The following is a 24,205-nucleotide window of genomic DNA, read 5'->3' on the forward strand; positions in this document are numbered from 1 at the left end:
CGGATGGTCATTGGTGGCAGAGGTAGTGTTGGCGTCGTCTAATCAGCACACCGCCAACGGATAAATCCTGCTGCAATGTTATGATTATAATAATAAACTTGAACCTGACCATTAACGAAGAGGGTAATGTTTTATAAAAGTACGCAGGTCAAGTTCGTGCACAAACGCCCCACCGCTCTCTCAACCGGACACGAGCGCCCCTTTAGATCACGAAAGGCGACCACATTTGGAATGTACCTATGATACGATATTGACTTCAACACGTGGCAAACTGCTTAAATGTCATTGTACGATGCATTGAAGCTTGAGGCATACACTTTAGTAACATATTCGAGACTCAGTTACATCAATTGATAGACATATCAAAAAATAGACATTACTTGCTCCTTTGCCATTTGTTCCACATTGATAGTATCGCTTGTGGTGTCGTTAACAATGACCGGTAATATGCCAGTAAGCCAGTCCTGACGGTCAGTGTTTTACGTACAGACGCCAACAGTAAGTTACAAACATCGAGTGTAAAAGTAATAGAAGACAGCTACTGCAGGACAGAATCGTTTCTATGATTCATTTTTCTGCTCTCAAGAGTAGACCGGAATAAATGAGCCACGCCGATGTGAAGGGACAGTTAAAACTACTCAAAATGTTATGTACATAATATGATGCATTGCCTTGTTTGTTTTACTACGCAACTCCTGCGTAGAAATGTTAAGGCTATAACAATGCCAATTGTTCTACTGATTAATAGTAGTCGTCGTAGGGGTATATATACAATGGCGTTGCGACAGGCGTGCGACACAGATGGCGTCAAGCAGATTGTTGTTTGTCTATTTGTCCAAATATAAAAGCCCCGTCGTATTATTCTTCCAGGCCAACTGCTAAAATAGGTTTACGGATTTAACGGTATCGCTGAAATCACAGCAGCAGCAGCAGCAGCAGCAGCAGCAGCAGCCGGTAGAACATTGATTACTCGTCGATCGAAGTAACAACAACAACAGTGATGGAAAAAGGAAAAGCATTGGCCTTAACTGTTATTGTCCTATCCCACTGTCCTTTTGATTGTCTTCAATCCCATACTTTGCCCGTTGCTACAATGCCCGGCTTTACGACACGTTGCAGCAGCTTCTGCAATTTTGGATTCTGAATCTGTCTTGTACAGTCATGGCTGGCCGTGTCGATTAATTTATGTGATCGGACAGTACCATCGATAACGCCAGAGGTGATAACGGCAACAACTGCATAGGCGATAGAAGGCCGCGATAGCGCTGAGGGTGCATTTAGCTTAGCAGAATGGCGGCTTTGGTACACAAGCACAGTAGAACAAATGTTCTGACCTGCAAAAGAGATTCGAGGCAACATTAATTTCGGATCAAAACTGTCATATTTACTTTTAAAAAGCTCACATATTTGAGTAAAGAAAGCGGCTCAAAATACGCCGAACCGGGCTATTAGTTTATATTTCCACTTTATCCCGCTGATTTCAATTGTTCCCGTTGTAAGCTATGTGATTTGTTTGGTAGTTACTATGGGGTATTAGAGAGCGTAATAACATGATGGTTCATATCAAAGGTTAGACATTTAGCGGTTCTTCAGTACATGACACGATCTACATACGCATTAGACGCTATTCCGAACAATTATTCAGCAGCTATCTAATGAACAATGCTCACCCAGACTTGAATCTCTCTTTGATAGCTCAAATTCAGTAATCTACGATCGTAACTCACTGGGTTCAATGTTGACATCGCTTGACTCACGGGGTCAATTTTTCACCCTCAACTCTGTGTCTGTCACTCGCCGTTTCTCCTTTAGCATTTGTCATCCTGCTAGCTTGTATCACCCTTTACATTTATTGCTTCTATATCTAGCTCACCAGTTCAATAACATTTGTTCTTTATTCGACTCTGTGGTATTACGTAAATGGCTTTCGTTGTTGAAATTGACATTTCCCTCGTATTGACCGTCCTATCTCAATGGTTGACGCAATTTGCAGGGTCTGAAGGTACCAGTTAAGGAATCAAGAAGCGGATTGTCGTCAAAAAAGAACGCTCACTGTATCACTGATTGAGGACGCTGCTATTGCCCCCGTTGCGTAGCATATCGAACGTTTCGAACATTATTATACCGCTACTCTAATAAAAATTGCAATTATTGCTATGATATTCGTGTTAGAAGTCACACGTGATGCTGGAAGCTAACGCGTTCTCAAGCTTTTTGCTTTTATTGAATGATAGAAACAGTCAGAAGTGTCGAGAAGATAGCCGAGAGGTATAGATATCTTTTGTTTCCGTGACTAAGTGATCATCTCAATGCTATCTATTTTTCTCGTCTTCATTTCGATATCACGTAAATATGGAGTAGGAGTAGATGCAAGCTAGTAGTCGGCAGCTTATTCAAACGGTGAACGGATGATCTAGGTATTTCTGCAAGGTAGTCGTAGTAGAGCGTTGGCCAATTTTGGCAGTATTTCTGTCCGACCTCAGTCCCCTATTAAGGGGGCGAAATACACTACTAGAGTAAAATGTATGATAGCTGTTGATGATTGCCGGTTATACACTGTTTTCAAACGCCTCAAGCACGTCACAGCAGCGAGGTTTCAATATACTACCACAACGGATAGCCTCGCTATTCTATACTGCCCCACCGTGAGCTGTTGAGCTTATTCGTTACATTTTTTATCGAACTAGACAAAAGGTATCTTGTAAGGTACGGTTCTTGTCTGTCTGCTGGCTTTACTTAAAGGCTCGGCTCATTCGGCTGCTTCCATATGGCAGAGTTCAACCATCTGGCATTGGTTTGTCATGGTGAAGACATGTTAAATTCTGCATGTCTTGCCCTTTACCGTTTCTCGAAACGATAACACGATTGCCAAGAAAAAGAACGAAGTAATTTCATCTCAGTTCGTTAAGTTCCATTGCAATTCGTTTTACCCACTACAGATACGAGCCCCCCACCCCAAGCCACGATGCAGTCCGCCCAGATGTAGCTGTTAGTTCGTTGCAATTGTCTTCTGCCTACTCTGAAAGCTGTCTGACCTTTGTTTTTACTGCTACTTCCAGTAATCTCGATTGACAGACCGTTTACTCACAAACGGAAGTGGACTTGGCCACAAACATGCGCACGTTCAGATACACACATACCTTAAAGTGGCACTCTGCCCCTGAGCTTTTTCGCACCCCGCCGACCGGCAAGCACTTAGATCATGCAACTTCACTTAAACGTCTCTGCCATTTTGAATTTAGTTGAGCTCCGATTATTCGCCTTGGCATTTTGAACAGAGATCGACCATAGAAGGCAAAGGAAAAGGAAAGAACAAAGAATAGCAGAGACATCGCGCGACGAAGTGGAACCAGACCTGTACTGGCATCTATTATGGCAAAAAATGAAAAAAAGAATGGATGCAAGAAATTCTGCCGGCTTCTGGCAAACGTTAGATTCATAGACGCAAAACAGTGATTTCGCGTCGTAAAAAGAACCGACCCCTTGACGGGTACGCAAAACAAGACAAATGCGAGCTACATTATGTAGATGGTGGTAGTAGTCGTGTAGACAAAGGGAAGGTGCAAACAACAGGTGAAATAACAAAAGGTATACTTGACAACTCTCAAAATGGTGGAATGCGCAGCTTTACGCAATACAGAGGCTGTGGACGTTATAAAAACACATAATATATTGCAGGATCTATTCCCCATCTAGGCCCATCGTGACATAACCACAGAAAAATTATACAATACTTACTATAAACCTATAATTCGTTGCTCCAGATGATGTTGCTCTTAGGCAGGACATTATATTGCTTATTTTTGGTCTTATCTCAATTAATTCTCTTGGTCATGTCTGACTTCAGTCTGATGCCGGCATTCCGTCGTCGAAATGGTAGTGTAAGCGTCTTTTTGAGCTTTTTTCGATACCGTACGCTTGTAAACTCTAAAGGAAGCCGCGAAAGGGTTCGAGATTCAGTGAAGCACGGTAACTGTGAGGTTCACTGCATTGTGGACCACTTTGCCTACCCGCCCAAGTCTTGCAGACGGGGTAAGCGGCTTGACCGGAAACGTGTGCATATAATTCCCGCACTCACCTCATGTCGCCCCTGTAACATTCTGTTGTCTTTCGCCATAGCTCTCACGCGTTCTTATTTTTTTTTACCGCTCAACTTACCGTGTTTCGAATATCTGCAGCAATACACAAGCGTAATAACTAGACGTCAACACTGGAGAAGTTTATCAAACTTCGATTATCGTCTATAGGACAGCTTAACAACGTGAATGCAGATACAATGATGTGCAGTAGGTAATATGTGATAACGAATGTTTTTCTTTAATCGAGATAGTGGCGTTTTGATAATGTTTTTGCTTCCATATAGTTGACGATTTACACGTTTTAACCTTAATCGGTATCAGAAAAGTATCAACATTGAGTAATGTGCTAACGTTCCTTACATATCAAAGATGGTGCATTCACTGGCAAATATTAGTAAGAAGGTCGCGCAAAACCTCATTGTTTGCCTACTCTGGGCCTATCGTGCCTGCTCAGTGCACAAAAACATCACTCGCTACTGTCTGGTCATTCTTTTCTAGCATCTGGTCGATTGGCGCGTAGTTGAACTGTTACGGGGAGAAAACGACTGGCAAATGGCAACGCCATGCAAAAAAACAGTAGAGCGCCGTTTGGGCTTTGATGCCCATACCCGCGATGCTGCTTGTGCGTCATCAACTGTTCAAACTCTCATTAAAACGACGCTCTTTGAACCCATATGTCCGAAATATCTCAACCCGCCACTCGTTCAGGCAAAAAATAGAAACGATCCGATACACACTAATTCGAAATAATGCGACGTCCAATTTAATCGGCACTTATTTTTCGGTCAGTCCATCTGGAGATTAGAGATGTTTGTTGTGCTTTGTTTATATGGCTGCAATGATTAACTGCGATACTTGAAGTTATAGTATAAACTATTTGCATGGCCACCAAGCCATGTGGATTACGCAACTTTTTTTCTATTTGAATACATAAATGCCCAATTTTTGACGTAATCGGTGAAAGCTGTGGTACAGTTGTTTTGTGCCATGTCCCGCTTCACAAATATGGAAACTTTTAAAACTTTTCTAAGGTATCGCGTTCCGAATGAAATATATTCTATTTTCGAACGAAGAAGAGGATCATTTCAATGGCGAATAATTATATAGGTGAGTAAATGTTATTAATGATTACGTTAGCTCGAACATTGTTAGGAGACTAGCACAAACAATATCGACATAAACGTTTTCAACTTAACACAAATTAGAACTCAGATTGGTGTGGTTAGGATTTTTCTACGGCGTACCGGTCCTCTTGGATACGAGGCCGCTTTTTAATGCTGTAGAATTGAAAGCTGCTTGCAATTATCAAACACTGTTAACATATTTTTGTCCTGGTTTTCGTTGACACAGCCATACTTAACTCGACATTTGTACAGACAGCGACCTTGGCGTAACTGATAATCTCGCCTACGTAGATCACAGCTTCCCTGAACATCTAGCAGATGCAGCCAAGCTGAACGGTCGTCACTATTGGTATAACCCCTCACCCAGCGGCAGCCTTCCGGCTAACCTCATGGTCCTGTTGAGTAGCCCCGCCTGGACTAATCTTCAGGTAATGGGTCGATGGTAGTGGGACCAACATCAGCCACTGCGAACGTGCGTGTCTCCATAGACGAAGTACCTGTGTAGCCGACGTCGGTTAAGCAGAACCAAAGGGCTCGGAACTGCTGAACTCCCCTGGGTTCGGGGTCTTTGGTGGTTCCCTCCTTTCGTCTGAACCATTCCCTCTAGCCGGGCATGTAGTCGGTCACGGGAACTGCTGCTGCTGCTGTTTCAGCGGATCCTGTGGCCGCTGCTGATGACGACGCGGCGAGAGTCTTTGGAATAGCCGCAACTGACAGCGGTGCCCAGTGGCTATAGTTTACTTCGATTTCGTACGCCGGCGTCATCGTCAACATCAGACGATATTCATTGTGGCTCAGTTGGGGCCTGGAAAAGCGGGATGGAGGTAGGGGTAAGGGCGTTAGGCTGAGCAAGGGAGAATTCGCTTTCGATCATCGACATCTGCAGTGGCGGTAGCAGGCTCACATTTAGGCGGTCGGAGCGAGGATAGCTACGCTGCCTCTCCATCGCCAGTACCAAAACGAACCGCAGTAACAACGACCAGCTGCCGATCGACCCGTAGCTATCTACCGGTGTCAGTTGCTGCTACTGTATTGGCAAACGGCATAACAACGACGATAAGAAGAAAAAGCAAGAGACAACAGGGATAACTCAAATTACCGAACAGCGGTTGCTGGCGGCGGACGACCCACAGCGCTGCTGCTCGTGCCGGTTCCAGTGAGCAGCTCGTAACAGCAAGCAGCTAAATAATTGACAGCAGTAGCTGCTGGGCGGCAATTGGTAATGAAGAAGCCAAGCAAGTTAAAGCTGCCTACTTCAATAAGGGCAGTGTGAATGAAGCTGTTGTTGTTGTCAAAAACTTGAAGTGGCTGTAACGCCTTGTGCTGCTGGTCCTGGTGGCTCTCAACCGGGTTAGCAATGGCCATGTAGTTGTGGGCCTGTCCGTCCGTCCGTCCGTCGGTCCGTTGTGGGCTGATTTAACTGAGCAACTATCAGCAACAACTGACCTAAACTCGTAGTTTTGAACGGAGCTAGTGGCTGACTCATCGATATGTCATTACGGTAACGGAAAAGGTGAAGGCACCGATGGTGGCGGCGAATGATTATTGTGTGCAACAACAATAGCAACCATTAGTATCGCTCTCCGCTACTACGACTGTTATAAGGATCACAATTACAACGAAAGCGGCGGAATCGCGCCGGCTTGGCGAAGCGAGACTAAGTAAAGAAGGAACGGTGGAGGCCCTTCAACGCGGCCAGGCAGAGTTACTGCACCAGGAGGCGATGCAACGAGCATCATCGTCATTGGTGCCTGCGTCCGAAGCTGCCGCCAGCGTCAGTAATCCGTTTTGCGGAAGGTCGATCCTAAAGCCATTCCACTTGCGCCGTTGCTGCAAGAGTCCAAGCTCTGCGAGAATTAAAAAAGGCACGCCAGTGCAGTGCAGTTACCGAAAAGTGTTCAACTTTTGTTAATCGTCGTGCGGACAATGACGAATGACTGTTGATAAGGACAGAAAGAGCGAAGATCGGTGACACGTCTGAGAAGACAACAGGTACCGTTCCTGGTTGGCCTGCTCGAGTTTGTTTATTTGTTTTTGTTTATGTTCAGCCAGTAAATCAGCAGGACAAAAGAAGTAAAGAAAATATACTAAAGAAGTGGTTATTAGTGAAGTGTTGTCAAGCACAGCTTCGGATGCCGAAGGATACATACTGACATGCTCATGCAGAGATGCATACTTCCTAGAAAACATTAGAATTAGAAACATCTGGAAGTGATGAACTGTGATCAGTAGCTATAATATTTTGAAGATTTAGTGCATTGACGGTACAAAGTCGAGCGGCTCAACAAGTGAAAGGCTTTGTGAGCAGAAGACAGGGGTAACGCTAAACAAACCTCATCTGTTTTGTTATCGAGGATATGTAATGCCATACAGCTTGCGCTACTTCGAGGTGTCGACTTCGGGTAACACAAGCATTTTACGTGACATTATTCAGCGTGCCGATCCAACAGTGCTTCGACATTTAGCGACTGGATAACCGGTCTACCCTTACGAAACGATACGAGGATAACCTACGCAAGTTAAAATGCGTAACTCAGAAGATCTCACTGTAGATAACAGATGACCAGCGCATGGTAAGCACGCCCTACGACTGTATAAGTAACAGCATGATGCCGCCTTCTCGGTGTGACGCACCATCAGCTTTCACTGACTGGTTTTTCAGCCGATTTCCAATGCGTCCCTTGTGTACAATGAATTCAGCGTATTTTCCAAATACGATGAATCGGCACCGCATTTTCCAGGACAGACAAAGGTATACGGTTAGGCCGATCAAACTGAACGGGAAAATAACGCCCATCGATTTGAAATATGATGAGTTCTACGTCCGCTATTTCTTCTGGGGGTTCCTCCAGAGGGTTGGTTACCAGTACGAGAGGAAATGTGTCCATTGCTGAGATTCGTAACCACGTGTTCCTTATGTTCAAATTAAAATCTATCTACGCGTGTTGAACCGGTAATGTGATTCTAGATTTTTCGTAATGTTACAATGTTAACATTTCTACCTATTAAACTCGAAGACAGGTGAGGTAGTCTAGTTTCAAAACCGGGTGTCCTTGTTTTGCGCCGAGAGCTAACCACTTGATGATATGTTTCGAACCCGGCAGTACTGGACGTAATTATTTGTTTAGGTACTTTGCTATGCCAGATAAATAAGCTGTCTAAAACCATGACGGGTATATCGCATTCTGTAACTAGCTCGTAATGAGGCCGATATTTCGGCCTGAATCATGAAAAGCTTGTGTATGCCATATGCTACCTACAACATTGAGCAAGCTATACCAATCATCAATTCATGTGTTTTGTGGGAACCATTCGAAAAATTGCATATTTGAAGTCCCTTGCTATCTGTTCAATAACAGTGGAGCAGCGTGCAGCTCTTCTAATTGCCTTGGCCAAGAATTGGGCTTCTGATCGAACGGTATCCAGCTGCCGCCGCCACCTGCAGCAATACGCGCACCCCAGCATTGTATGCGTCGAACTGTTTGTGCGAGAAATTCATTTGGTCAACGCTGGCTACCAGTCTGAGCCCGGCTTGACCAGTTGTCAAGGCGAACCAGCATCATGAGTCTGAAAGGCCGCAACAGGGACCGCAAGGGAAGTAAGTAGCAAGAACAGGGCTCAGGTCGCACCCCGGCAGCTCGGTGAAATTTCGACACGTGTCAATGCTAGAGACAGCTACGCCAGCGGCACCGGTCGCTAGCTTGAATGGATGGCTAGTGCCTGTGGCAATGGCGAGCTCATTTTGTCTTAATAGCTACTGTTACTACACGCCAGCTGGAAGCCGGGAGCGAACCCTGGCGCCGACTCCTGTTCTGCATTGCAAATCAGCGACTCACGAGGATCATACGGAGGGATTAGCAACGATACCCAACTAGCCCTAATTACTGACAGTGGCAAGGAGAGAACAGGATACCTAGAACAGAATCCGCCCCAACCATCCTGCTTCGGCAACCGCTTGTTTGTCGAAGACTTCTATAAATAGATTATTAGTAATGAGTTACGCCGTCTACGTACGTACAAGCACGAGGACACGGACGAGCGCCAAAGAAAAGGGAAAGCGGCTCGGGCGAAGCGTTTCGTTTTTGTCGTTACTTCTCTACAACAGCCACATGTCGAACAAATCATGCGCAAACTTTTTGTAGCCCTGCTGGAGCACTGAAGGTCTCGTCTAATGGTGCGAGTCATATGATAGTTCCATTGTACCGTTTGGACAAGTTGAGAGTATTAAGGCCTGATATTTGGAGTAATTTGTGCGTTCTTATATGAAATTATCCTTCAAGATACAGATAATCATCTATAAGATACCACTGGAGTTGGTCTTATCCTACAACGAACAGCCGTTCACTTGACAACAGTCGAAGCCGGTCGAGAAACGCCAGCCTATGGAACTTTAAACAGAGCCAATAGAATCGTCCTTTTCGTAAATATTCAATCGACACATGTTATGTACGATAAATTGTTATATTTGCATTCGTTTCCTGTATATATTGTAACCTATAAGATGAAAAGGTTCAAGGTCGCCAATAGCGTAGTGCAACTTTTCAAACATCACTTAGGCTATATGGATCGCACTAAGCATATGCAGGCACGCCTCCACACCTGAAGCGCACGAAATTGCGTTTGGTAATCGCTGATTTAGCTTGTCAACATCACCTGGGCCCAGTTTTTTTGTTTGCGTGTCCTAGTTCTGATAGCGAATTTGGATAGTCACCCTAGTATAGCTCGACTGCCATGGTAACGCCGGCAAGCGATATCGATGCATGATTTGTCGTGAGATTTGTGCTTTTCTATTCCAGTACTGCTTTTTTTTTTATATTCTTCTAACAGCTATCATTGGCCGATCGCTCAACCGCCCGCCCGACCGTCCGTGTCTCTTTGAATGATCATACTTTATTGCAGCCGACTGGCAAGCCAGCGGGCTAAAATTTGTCGTAGTCCGAAAAGTCGACGCGGTCGCAGATGCTCGGCTCGTAACCGTTCCATTGCCCCGTGTGATGCAGACGACAGCGGCGGTAGCGCTAGCCGCATTCATCTGCAGATATGGGCCGGCGACAGCATCGTCAGTAAACGGATGTATTTGTTTAACGGTTCTTCAATCTACACCGTGGCTAATGAAATAGGCGAAATCGTCAGGAAACGCAAGGGTAGCCTTGTAGTTGATTACAGCCATAATGTATACATATATATTATGGACGTAATTATATATATATGTCAATGGAAACACCTAACCTATATCAAAACTAGACCGAGTATTCTGATACCGTGTCTGCTGTGGTTTGACGAGTGCTCTATTAACCAGGGAATAACTCTGATTGATATCTCGGCAATATGGTCTCGGTAAATATGTCACATATAATCTCGTCGACACGGCGGAAACGAGCAATTTCAAACGAATAGCTCTGTCTTCTTCGAAAATTCACCTGAAGCTCTCCTTGTCATTCAGAAGTCTGGAGCACAAATTACCCCAACACTGGAAAGGTTTCAATGACGATTGTAGCTTATTTAGCTTTTCTTTCAGCATAGGACACGAACATAGGATGAAAAGATAATTTTTATTATAAATAGTATTTTCACTATTATGTCATATAAGCGTAGCCCGGACCGGGTGTACTAGAACAAAGAAGCCGTGCTCTAAAACATGACCTACATAATTCTGTGTCGTCTGTCCTTTCTTACGCTAGAACTAAAATAGAAAATCATGTGTGGAAGAATACCCAAAGCATAGACCTTAAAGAAGGACGGCCCTTAATGCTCAGACATTGCAAGAACTACATGATATAACAGACGAATCTCGCAAGACCTATTCAAAGCTCGCTCGCTCGCTCGCTCGAGAAGCATTAGGTAACCCAAGTCTCCCATTCTTCCCATCAGTCTTTGAAGACGACTCGCTTAAAGAGTTTAATAAACTTTCACGCATTCAGTAATCTTTAATAGTTACGTCCGTTGTTGGGACGTAATGTATTAAACTCAGTTCGTTACAACTAATCATCCTCTGAAGTAACCGTTGACCGCAAATATACGATCTGTGATCGCAAAAATTGTTCTCCCATTTATCGGAGAACGAGGATTCGCTAGTTGATGTAAGAAACAATGACAGAGAATAGACACTTATGGCTAGTAATTTTCTGAGCAATTAATTTGGCTCGTTACTGCTGTGACAATAAAATAGATAATAAAACGGCCAATACTGTACAAAATAAAAAAGCAACTGATACATTAATTACTCATAACATGTGACTGGCGCAGTCAAACCCAGGTGCCCCGGGGCAATAGCTCGTGCTGATATACAAGATGTTGTGGCGTCACTGGTATGATTGAAGGACGTTTTTATTAGGGACGAAGAAGATATTCTTCTCGATTCCTCAAATGAGCATTAGTAGAATTAATGTTGTCGCTTTTGAAATACCTTACGATATAGGCAGGATTCATAGATAATGAAACATACTTTACAATAGGTTATTTTACCATATTCTTTTGAGTCTATATTGGTTCCGGTATGGACGGTCACTGCATTTTCAAAACAATAAAACGGTCATTGTTTGGCCATTGTCGGACTGACCATTATCCATAATATATGAATCATTTAACAATTCGACCGGTAATTTTGTTTTCGAACGCGATCGACGAAAGAATCACAATAAATCATTGTACTATTGGGAATTTTCAGCTCTTAAGACAAGAGGTCTTTATAAAGATTGCAACTTAGCTTGTCGCCCTGTCCGCGTTCCATATATACCCTATGGCATCACAGTGATGAACCTAGTACCCTGCCTGTACCTTAAGAAAATATTCTACAGCTTAGCTACTGACGACAACCAGTAGGAAGCTTGATTCAGTACGAGAAACCTCAATTATAATTTTAGCTATTGATTTGCGTGCAATTGCTGATGTCAAAAAAGAAAAAACCCATTGACATGCGAAAATCGATGTGTCGGTGTCAAAATTGTAGAGGTTAGCCATCAACATACATGCAGAACATACAGGCGTAAGAGAATCTCATAATAAGGTTATCGCTAATTTCAAAAGCCTATAAATAAGGTCTAATTTTTTTTTCATTGCTTGTGTAGGACGTTTCATATAATATAAAGAAAAAAGAAGATCAGCTCATATACACATTACTTAAGAAAGTATTTGTCGTCTGCACAGGTGGGAGGCGCATCTGATGCCTCACGAACATACTCATCGTATACGAGAGACGAATTATAAGCTACTTCCATTGAGCCAGTAATAAGAAGCATTATTTGAATCGTACGTTGTCCTGGTAATAGTTGACACGATAACAGTGCTCACAGGCTGCACGGGCCTGTTTTGGATCTCGTATCCGAATATGGACCTGGCTACAAAGCATTTTTCCGGAGGTCCTTTTGACAAAGCAGCTAGCCGAACACTGACAAGTTTCAGGCTGCAGTATGTCAACGATACCGCGTGACAATATTACGGGACTAGGCGTCCACCCCCTGTCGTGCCCTTCCACAGCAGCACCTCAAAAGGCCCCAAAGCTAACCGAAGGCTAGGCATAAAAGTCAGCCATGCGTATCAGACATTTTGTGCATTTATGAACCTTCTTCATTTAGTCACCCGTGTTGTATATATACTAATGTGTATATGCATACTCTCATTAAGGATAAATCCTGCTATAGTCTGTTGGAGTTTCTCGAGCTGCTGGGAAGGATGCTGCAGAACAGTCAACTAGTTATACGTTATTTATTTAGTTATCACCCAGCAACTGACGTGTGTAAACTGTAGAGCTTACCTGGCAGTTTGCCGGTTTGGAACAAACAGGGTAAACGGCCGAGAGGCACCAATGACCTCCAATGGTAACGGTTGTCGAACTTCCAGACGGCTTAGTACCATAGTAGTTTGCGGGTTTTGGCTGGCTGACGTTGTTGGGGTGTAACCACTGCAGTTATTGACAGGGGACTCGTGGCTCGATAGAGAAATCATAATTTTTGCTTCTAAGAAGTTTGCCACTAATCTGTGTGCTCTGTGGCTTTTAGAATAGGGACAGTTAGTGCGGCTAAGAAACGCAAAGTGCCCCATCGGTGCTACGGCGCTGACATGCCCGAGGCGGTACAAAGGTCGAAAGACAGAGTGAGATTGCATTGCAGTGAGTCAGTCATTTAAATAAGTGCAAGTATAGCAAAAAACGAGCTGCATTCAAAGAGTTTTGTCAGTATGCCGTGGTGATGATTGTTTGTGACGTACTTATGCTACAACTACATAAAGATGTAGCCAAATTTTATATTAATTTACGTGCAATTAGCGAAATCAGAGCTTCGGTGATCAAAATTGAGTGAGTAAAAAATAGAAAACAACTTTATAAAAAGCGAGTAATATTTGTCTCTATTAAAGCTGTTTTTTTTTTTTTCTAATGAAGATACAAACTTCGTAAACATCTTCAACTTCCCCTGTAGCCGGTTCGCTTATGTATAGGTCACATAGTGCCAGTGTAATTTAGGGAAGTTTTTACCAATGTCTGAATAGTGAATGTTATTTATTTATAAAGTCGCGAGTTCACGCAAATTTAATTAAATTAGCGTACATACTTATTTTGTCTAAATAAATTACTTAGTTGTCATTTTTACTCTCCGGAGTCTAACTGCTTGGTTTTGATGTCAGAACCGTCAAGGCGCGTGTTCATATAAAGTTCTTTTTTTTTTTTATATGCTTATTTCGTCAAGTGACTAGACATGGGCGTAATGTTGTGCTTACAATTCTCGCCATATCTTTTCAGAAACTATATCGTTTTTTCGGACTTCTAATAAGTGCTTTCCACTGCGTTCCTTTATCGCTTCCACATAGCCAAATTTTTAACTTTTAACTTAAATACGTATTGTGAATTTTATATCCCGTGCTGCCGTTAGGCTTGCTTCAGACAGCCCTGTACGAAAAAAAACGGGCTGGTCTTAAACCTGGACTATTGCGTTGAGTTCCGACGTTTAATTGGCAAATGCGTTATCAGAGAGATATTGTGGGGCATCGTAGTTTCGAACATCATTAGTCTGTTCCGCACGTAGAATCTACCAAAAAAAAAAAAACCAAACGCATACTTACTGTATCATTTTACTACAACCGCAATAGTAGCTACAGGTCTGCCAAAATCGAGATATTAAGGCAATGCTGTCTATCTCAATACGTCTCAGTTCCACCGTTTTCCAGTGTTCCATTTGGAACTGTTGTGACGGAAGTATTAGGATGAGCCTTTTGTCAAATAGCGAGTAAACCGTGCGACTGCAGTGGCAGCAGCAGCAGCAGCTCATAATACCTGCATCGCTTAGGACCGTTGTTCCCACAGGTTTTCAATCTTTGTTACTTTCATCTGCTAAACATAGAAATTATTAAGATAAATGAATGAGCGTTACTCGCGGTCAACAGGTTTTGACAGCTTTTTTCATCTCAACTTTGAGAAGATAGACTTCTTTTTTTCCAGCCCGTTTTCGGGGCTACTCTTGCCAATATTCCAGTAAGCCCACATGTTCGGGGATTCAGGTGTGAGAGCATCATGAAGACAGGTGTAGGGTTGCGAAGTTGCTGAGTAAAAAATTGGCTTTCTACCGCTGTAGTCTTTCGTAGTTCTTGTTTGATGCTTGCTCGCCATCTAGTCATGTGTTCTTTTTCTGCGCCTGCTCGTTCACAATTTCAGCTGTGTTTTTCAATAACGTCAAATTTTACCTATACGAGTATTTCTTTTCCAGCTGAAACGATACAAGTTTGGCCAAAAATCACCAGCAACGTCATCGTGGACTTTCTCTCGTACGGTGTTCAGTGAGGCCATTATTAAGATGCGAGAGAAATACTGCATATAGCAAAAAAAAAAAAAAAAGATGCAATGTGACTTATAGAACAGATTCAAGCTTCTGCAGTGGACTGAGACTCGCGAAGATACGCAAGTCCGCGAGAACCCAGTAAATGCTCAAGGACATTTAGGCTTGTAGGCAGAAGACCATTACAAAAACTCTTTGTTAACTATTGCTGTATAATAATAATAATACTTGCAGAAGCAGAAATTCTATTTATGTGCGCGTGTAAACGCGTGTTTTTGCATTAGCATTGGTAAAAATGCAAAATACGTTTGGCCATTGTGATTTTTTTGTGTTTAGCAGGGTCTGTTGTTATTATTATAAATATCCTTCAATCGTTGTCCATTTCTGTACGATAATCGCTGGCTCATTTGTTAGCGTGCCATTGCACTTAGCCTCTAAGCTTTGTTTGGTACTTATCTTTTGTAAAGGTTCTTTGAAGCAGACGACGTTTGTTAACCATTATCCTCACGTGGGATCCAATCCTTGGTTTAATTTAAAAACAATTTGTCGCCGATTCACCTTGTGATCGGAGCCCAATGATTCTACTCAGATTGTCCACCTGGATACAGAATCAATAGAACTCTCATATAAACGAAACATTCAGTGCTTCATGAATACATTTATGATCTGACAATGCATCGCTATGCCTTGAAGGCGTTAGCTTCATGTAGGATATAGAAAAATCGAATATTTCTTTTACTCTCATATACTGAAATCCAATTCAAAGTCAAAGCTGACTATCTCTTGACGAAAGTGAACGTTTCTGATGCATATGTGCTTAATACAGACACCTGCCAAGCTTCTACGTCTCAACGCAGCTTACCCCGCAGATCCATATTCTAGCCCCTTCTGTCCTACGGAAACAGGCACATCCATATCACCCTGATGATCACTTCTGTAAACACTTCGCTGTTGAAGGAGAACGAGATAGGTTTATTTTCCTTGAAGTCCACGACGTCAAGTAATAGGTGAAATGAGATGGTCACGCTCGGACGTACAGTTCACCTATACACATCGCACAGCGACACGCAAGTTCAGAAAATAGGTTGAAATATTTTTTGTTACACCCAGCCGCCTATTTTCAAATTTTTCTGATGACCTCGGAGGGGGAGGCGACTAAGCACTGCCCTAAAAGTTACGTGCTTCATGCTCGTTTAACTAGTGGTGGCCTAGTGTTTATTTGTGAATGCTCAGAACATATCACGTTATGAACCGTTACTTTACGGCATTGGCAACTGCATGAATCATATTGTGGACTTTATAGATAACGGCTAACTAGTTTAAACAATGTAGATATATAGAAAATTAGTAGATTGAGGTCTTTTAGCAATTTTTCTTGCAAGATAAAAATAACTAACAGCTAGATTTCTAAATTTTTGATAAATTTGGCAGGAAGTATAATTTAAAGCGATTTTCAGAAGCACGAAGAAGCCGCTGCAGATAGCAGACTGAAAGTATATAACATCGGTACACATAATCGACTAATGGTAGCCTTAAAGCAAGTGCGAGACTGGTATCATAAATCTATTTATTATTATTATTATTATTATTATTATTATTATTATTATTATTTAGTTAAAGGAGTGAAAAATAATTACTGGTTTGAAACTGTATTAACAGCTAAAAGAAACAGTGTTATAAGCAACCACCAAAGTAAAGGTTGAAAATGACGACAAAGCGAAAACTTTATCGCCGATGGTGCGCTGAGTACGAGTTTTTAAGTTTACCAAGTAAAACAGCTGCAGTGCACTGATATACAGCATAAAAATACAGTAGACCTTACAAACGACTACGGTTTCTATCTCTAATGATGAAGTACCACTCCATCTGGGTAGCCTGATAAACAGTATGATGTTACTATAGATATTGTGAGACGGGGTACGTTACTTACCCTTACGCAACGGCCAATAAAAGACGCTGTGCCCTGAAATATACTGGGGTTTGACGTAAGGAACATATCAACATCGATATTTATATCGAAATAGTAAAAACAAGAAGAAAGAACAAATTCACCCTGACAACTAATAATATGGTATAGAAATAGAAGTTTAAAGGACGCAGGTTCTCGACCAGCCACGTGTTCTTCCTCCTGCCGAAATTGTGTCTTTTTGTCATTTACCATTATCTTGTATATGGGGCAGATACAGAATTTATTGCTATTTGGCTTCTTACTGTGTGGGTAGCCCAATAGAAATAGGCAATGACAACAACAGCCCATATATATATATATATATATATGGCCTCAAGGTAAGTTGCAAGGATGCGACCAGACAGTCATTTCAATGGCTGAGACGTCATTATATCAGCTGAATACGGTTACGTTTTTGCAAAAACAGTCAAAGAATACTTTTTTGTGTATAGAGTTTCGATAAGACAATGATCATGCTCAACGTTACGATTTGACTGAGTTCGGTGAGGTTTCCCCGTGTTCATGCCCGAACATTCGATAGCTTCGAAAATCATCGCAAGCAGTTGTTCCTTTTTTTAAGAGCAATCTGTTTTATTACAACACTATAGAGAATATTGCCCCATCGATAATGTTTATCTATTCTATCTAAGGTTACCCCCAAATACAAAAACTAACTAGTCCATTGTCGGGCGGGCTGAAGGGGTTGCGGGTTCGAAGCAGACCAGCTCGACTGCATTAGACAAATCGCAACTGTCCTTTATCAAGTTGTTGGACACAGGGAGCTTACGCGAATAATCATAAGATAGCTTTTCCTAGGCAAACATATCTCTCCCAACCTAGAAGTACATACGGTAAAAGCCAAATTATATTATCTATATCTGTTATAGATCAGTATACCTATGATATATGTTATTGATTTCAAATTGCTATTGATCTATGCTTCCTAACGAAGGTCTGAAAGCGTATCGTTTTTACCATTGCCATATTCATCCTTGTGAACATTAACTTTTGACCCATCATGGCCTTAGTGCGAAGTATAAGTACGACGATGTTAGACGATCCAACTAATCCCGTTGCTTTTGTAGAAATGACCCACTCAAAGAAACCATCTACACATTTTACAATTAACACACAACAGGGACGGACCGAATGTGGCTGTAAGCGTAGGCAAAAACGCATTGGGTTTGTAACTGGGACTACAGTACAATTTGTTCTAAACGTATAGATTTGTTCAATTTTTATGTGCTTCATTGTCCGGCAATCGGAGACGCTTAGTCGGTTTTATCGTTAGCTGTGGTTGGAGTAAATGGTTCACTGCTTTACCTTAAAACATACGTATATCTTTGAATAGTCCGCCGGCTGTTATCGTTTATGGTCTAATTTATGTCGTTAACATTATTGACGAGCTAAATCACCAGGAAATGCGGTGGTTTCAGCTTTGTGTGGGTGACCATTGATCTTTGCCGGGCAACTATACGGGTTACGTTTTAGCTACGGGTACTATTTTGGTGTTGTATTAAGCGCGTCATGACGGACATAGAATTTTGACTATATCAGAAAAAGCGGGACGCATTTTACGGTGTTTTCATCTATCTAGAAACCATTTCTTTCTCTAACTAACCAAATATAACTAATGAACAAATAAAACTAAATGAACTAACCAAATACCACATACTTAATCGTTACGTCTATCTTGACCGCGTGCAGAAAATAACGAATTACCACGCCGTTTAATCAGTCCAAGGAGAACTGATCGTATCTCATTTAGGTAGATCATTACAACTTTACCAAAATTGTAATGGTTTGGGTAACCGGCTCAATGTAACTTTAGTAAACTTAAAGTATACGCATTTTCAATTTAGCATATATACATTATACACTAGTTCCATTCGCATTACCCTGCTGTAGATTGACAGCGACTTTCCAAGCTTATATATATATATATATATATATATATTAAATGAAAGTCACAGTTCCATAATTCAATGGATTTCTAAATTGCGCATTCAAGAAAATTACGTATTGTTTTTTTTTTTTTTTTTGTATACTTGCACTTATAGAATTGTTTTTTTAACGATTCGTCACTGTTATGCTCCTTTTAGGGCTAGACCAGCCACTGGATAGCTCCGTGGGGCATGTTAATCCAAGCATAACGATGTAAGAATTACAAATGCACATAAACACACGGTAAAGGAACTTTTATCAATGTAAAGAACTTGAGCTAACGAATAGCCACTGTGCTCACAGGCGCTGATATAAGTAAAAACAAAAACAGAGACTATAGGGGCAAATACTGGGATTTAACCTATTCCCTCGTCTTATGCATTTTTCAGTTTCAATATAAAGGCTGGCACTCGGTACGGGTGTACATCGAACATTTTTCCAAGTAAGGTTTCGATCCTTGAGGTTTCGTCGGCTGGGGGTCTACGCAGGAGTGTTCCCATATAGCTGCTTTCGAATACAATAAAAAAAAAAAAAGTACGAAAAACAGAAGTTGACCACAGCCGGTGTTTAGTTTCGATTGTCATATCGGTTAAACGAGTATCTGATGGTACGAGAAGCCGACTTGCATAAATAACTACTGACGAACTCTAACTACGGCTTCACAAGACCTAATTGAGAAATATTGGGTCGGCGCGGCTGGGCAATCGGCTGTTGTCTACAAAATGGGCCAATTATATTGAGTTTGTTTCTACAGTTCGAAGTAAATTGAAATGGTTTGTCTTTGTTAATGCTAGTCACAACTCCGTACTCATATCTTCGATTCACTATTTATATCCAGTATCGTCAATCATCGTTTCTATATAGATGTGACCACAGGCCTTCGTTCCTGTCTGTAAAAAAACAAAGTGCAAAAATGCGTCTATTCGTTTATAATAGCCCTTTGCGACATCATGAATGGCTCGGTTAATAAAGTAGCAAATTTTTTGATACCCAATCAAACAATCGGTAACACGCACAAATATACAGAGAGGCTACAGAGAAATAATTATATTGTCGGCAGCGTGGCCACTAAGATTCATGTTGACCCCGCTATATAAAAACGCACACCCACGCACAGGAGCACACGATAAGAATCCACGTATGGACGTAACACATACCTATTCGACTACATGATAGTAGGAAACTCAGACAGACTGGATTCATTACTTTTGGTCTATTATTAACCGGTGGATGTTTTTTTTTTAAATCGGAGTCGTTTCGGCGAAAACAACCTGGAGGAAATGTTACTGCGCTTTGATTACTTCGACCAAAAATTTGTCATCGTCGAAGGCACCAGCGTCACGGGCGTCCTATATTCATAAATACGCTAAACGTCACAAGCGACAGCGACAACGGTAGCACGATCAAGTGTCGTGCAACAACCATGAACTAAATAGCGTCTTGCCTAGGTTGGCACTTCACGCTCACTTAGTTTATGACAATCAACTGTCTATCTAGTTGGCATCAATTTGTTAACAGCTGCTTTCAAGGTAAAGAACTTCGCTGAAGTAGTTTGTGAATATTTTTTATGTATATATTTAGTAATCATGGTAACGGCGTTGAAAGCTGGTGGCCAAGACCTCGCGCAGTCGTGACCGTTAGATCGATAGGATTCGATTTGAACGGTGACTGGGTCGGTATATTATATGAACGAATTCAAGGAACAGTACAAGATGCACCGCTATACCAAAGTGAAGCAGCCGGGCAGCTGATTACCCATGCCACTGAATTGTATAAACCTCTCTTCCTCAGATCTTTAGAATGACGATAGTCGTTGTTAAGGTTCGGACTATGTTGTTGTACCGACAGTGTTGATGTCTCTCTATTGTTACCCCAACTGAAACAGTCGTTTGTTATAAGAACAAGCCAGCTTCACAGCATTGGACTTTCGATTAAAGCCAGGTACGGAAGGCAAGGTTCACCTAAATACAACATCATTTTAGTAACCGAAGACACAGGATAGTTAGCGTGAACGAAAGTCTGAAACTAACCTCTGATATATCATATCGACCTTAAATTTAATAATTATCCTAATTGCACCAGATTAATTTACGCTTAAAAATTTTAGGAAGGTTAAATTATATATATATATATATATATATAAAGAAACAAAATTACACTTGTTCACTTTTTTGCTTGTAGTTATTAAAAGCTTCATGCAAAATTTCATAAACAGAAGTCGACAACGCAATATCCTAATATCGAAGAACGTATATAAAGCCATTTAAAGTAGTCTGCGTCGTCTGACTTATGTGAAGCAAGTTTGCGAAATATGACAGATGTCCTAGAGGTAATTCCAGGGAGCATTGAGCATCATGGTATCTATTACAGTTTTCCTCGCATTTGGAGCACCCACATATATGATCGAGCTCCTGGAAACTGTTTCCTACAGGGCCTAAAATGGGACCTATGCACGGAAAAGCCAGCGAGAAGAAGTCTGTTCAGCCTATTCGATTCTTTCCACTCGTTATTCCTAAATGCACTTGAAGCAAGAAATCCTCATAAACCTCTGCAAATTGTATTTTCCAATTTATGAAATTCGTCTTGAAGGCTTCCATTGCTGGAACCTCGAAAGAACGAAGTAGGCCTTTGGACGGCAATGGCGAGTCATCTAAAATGTACGCGAAGCTTTGACGCGATCTAATCGTTTGCCGTTTTTATTGTAAGATTTCCCCAAATGATGCGTATTCTATGTAGCGAGAGCTTGCTAGGAACAAGCGATGAAATGGTTTGCGCCCTAACATTGCATTTCTTCGTTTTTGGTGATGTATGCAGTAATACTCCTGCCGCTTGCGGATAAGGCGAACGTCATACACGAAAACCTATATATATATATATATATATATATATATATATATATATATATATATATATAAATATATATATATTTACATAGGCGAGGGCTAAACTAGCGAGATACAAGGTGCCACTGGCTGCTGTCCCACCCCCCTCCTAAATCGCCTGCGTTTTGATCAGGACTGACCATAGGTTAATGCAAAGTCTGTGATGGCTGCATGAAAACGGGTTAGAACTTGCTGCACTTAGAATGTGTTTGACCCGGATATAACTAAATCGTCTGTATACTAGATGACTTGATTTGTTTGATCCTCTTGTCCAGTTAGGGAGGGCCTTCACCAAGTGAAGAATAAGCATGGGCTTAAGTCATCTCCCTAGGCCAGGCCGGTTGCCTACATGAAGGAATCCGCCGTCGATAGTTATTCTGTTCCCCTGTAGAATTGCAGCAATTAGGTTGAACATATTCGTAGGGTCGACGACTTCGGCCAGCGTGAGCGTAACCTTGTCCCTAAACATCGAATCGAAAGCTACCTCAAAGTCGATGAGTGTCACCTAGAGCCGGTTGCGTGACGAGGCCATTGTCCTCTTGACGTCGACTATGAGGACCCTGCACGCCGTTTCTGTGGAGCGTTCTCTCTGGGATCTATGTTGTTCTATGATGTACGCTCTTCAAGTGGCAGTTTCTGAGTCAGCAGATCAAAAGCAGCTTTCCCCGCCCTGATATCGGCGGTAGGGTCGCTCTATCCTTTAGACATCGCCAATAGAGTAGTATCTCCCCAGTAAACTAAGAATGTACCAGTATTATTACTAACTCTTATTAAATAGTGCCGTCCAGCACGGGACCTGAACGACAACGCATTTTAGATACTTGCTAAAGACCCTATCTGGACCAATGGCTTTCTTACCGCATAGGATAACAAGGCTTTGCATTAGTTCCTGCACTGTGAAGTCTTGTCGAAAGATACCGCGTTATACTGAGGTTTTCTTTTCCTATGGTGCGGTGAAAAAGAGCACCGCGCGTGATTTTGTATCCTGTAAGAGGAGCTAACAGAACAAATGACCGAATTATCATGGTGCATTAGCCACTGATATGGTTGACGTTCCGCATCGGCTCTCGAGCCGCTCAAACTATTATTGCTTTTTTCTCCTTTTTTTTTCTTTGCTTTTTCATTTTTTTTCTCATTCATACGTTTTGCGATAGATCCTTCAAAAAACCTAAGGCTAAATGGTACAACTCAGGCTTTAATTTGAAGGCCATCTGGGCAAGGTTGCAAATACAGTCGAACCACAAAATATATATTTTATAAATATCCAATAGAATAGTATCATATTGATTTTAACGAGATATAAGTAATGAGTTATATCTATATATATCGTATTTCAACTAGTAAGACACATCCGTTATTTTACGTCTATACCTATGTGTAGTGGTAGCTGTGTAGCTAAATCTATAAAATGATCAGTTAACTTAGAGAATAGCCTATTCTTAGATAACTGAAAAGATAACTTTTGTGTGCGATAAGTTTTCTCTCGTTTATTTTTTGTTAGCTTTTATCATTCCACATTTGATTAGTTTTAGCGCTTTGCCGGTACATGCGCCACGATTCAAAATGGCGATGGCGACTAGCCTTCCCTCTCTTCTCTGTGGGTTTTGTAAATAACGTTGTACGAGATGGTACAATGGTAAACACCTTCCGTGACCTTTTCGAACTTCTGTTTTAAAGTGAACTAGTCACGACTGCTGTACAAGATCAAGCTAAGTTTTAAAGCAACGGTCTGCCGACGACCCGATTCTTCTACTTAAGTTTAGGCATACAATTTGCTAATAACAAAGGCTGTACCTTTCCTACTTTCCAGTCTGTTAGCCCTTTCACAATACCATCTATTGATTGGACATTACCAGTGGTAGTTAATTGACTGAATTAGCGATAGGAAGAAACATAAAGTACGCAGTAAATAGTCGACAAAGATTGAACTACATAATAGTAAGATGACAGAAGCGTTTCAAGGGAGCAATCACAATAAAAACGCTCAGCGTTGAAACAAATAACAGCCACCGTTCTTACATTTGAGGATGACTATGTTTTTGATTGTAAAATATGATGGAGTAAGCGGCTCACTTTAATAACAGCATTTCTTTGTACCTTAAAGTCTATGAATAGTAACTGATTTGCACGCATTGTCATTATAGGCTAACGAGCATGTTCAGGCGAAGCAGAGCCTTGTCCTAAAGTCAACACGTAATGCCACTCACAACCAATCAATAGTGACAGTATAGTTAGTATGAGATCATGTCTTCACATAGCGCCAGTATAAGTTGCTTTCAACATTTCCAACTTCTGAAACTTTCTTTTAATTGGCAATTTAATCATATTTTGCTATATATTAGGAGCTGTCTTTGAGGATGATAGTCGTTACCCAATAGACGTATCGGGCAAGAACGTTGGAGCTTACCTCCGTCTCTACGACTTAAGTAGTTTGTTTCCATGTCTATATTTGTATCCAGCTTCT

The 24,205-nt window shown here is 41.6% G+C and overlaps 1 protein-coding gene across 2 annotated transcripts in view; it reads left to right on the forward strand.

Annotated features, from left to right (window-relative positions):
* Positions 1 to 24,205, forward strand: part of LOC111255518 (uncharacterized) — a 185,383-nt gene that overhangs the window by 109,625 nt on the left and 51,553 nt on the right. Inside the window, exon 1 of one of the 2 annotated variants that reach the window (XM_086974893.1) lies at positions 6,116 to 7,776. The exons of the other annotated variant lie outside the window; for it this stretch is intronic. Coding sequence (XP_086831019.1) covers positions 7,774 to 7,776 — 3 coding nt within the window. The 5' untranslated portion in view covers positions 6,116 to 7,773. Of the gene's footprint in view, positions 1 to 6,115; positions 7,777 to 24,205 lie in introns of those variants that run through there. 2 annotated transcript variants of the gene reach the window in all.

The sequence above is a fragment of the Varroa destructor genome, unplaced genomic scaffold (genome assembly GCF_002443255.2).
Source record: "Varroa destructor unplaced genomic scaffold, Vdes_3.0 BEIS01000001.1, whole genome shotgun sequence".
In the NCBI taxonomy this organism is placed as follows: Eukaryota; Metazoa; Arthropoda; class Arachnida; order Mesostigmata; family Varroidae; genus Varroa; species Varroa destructor.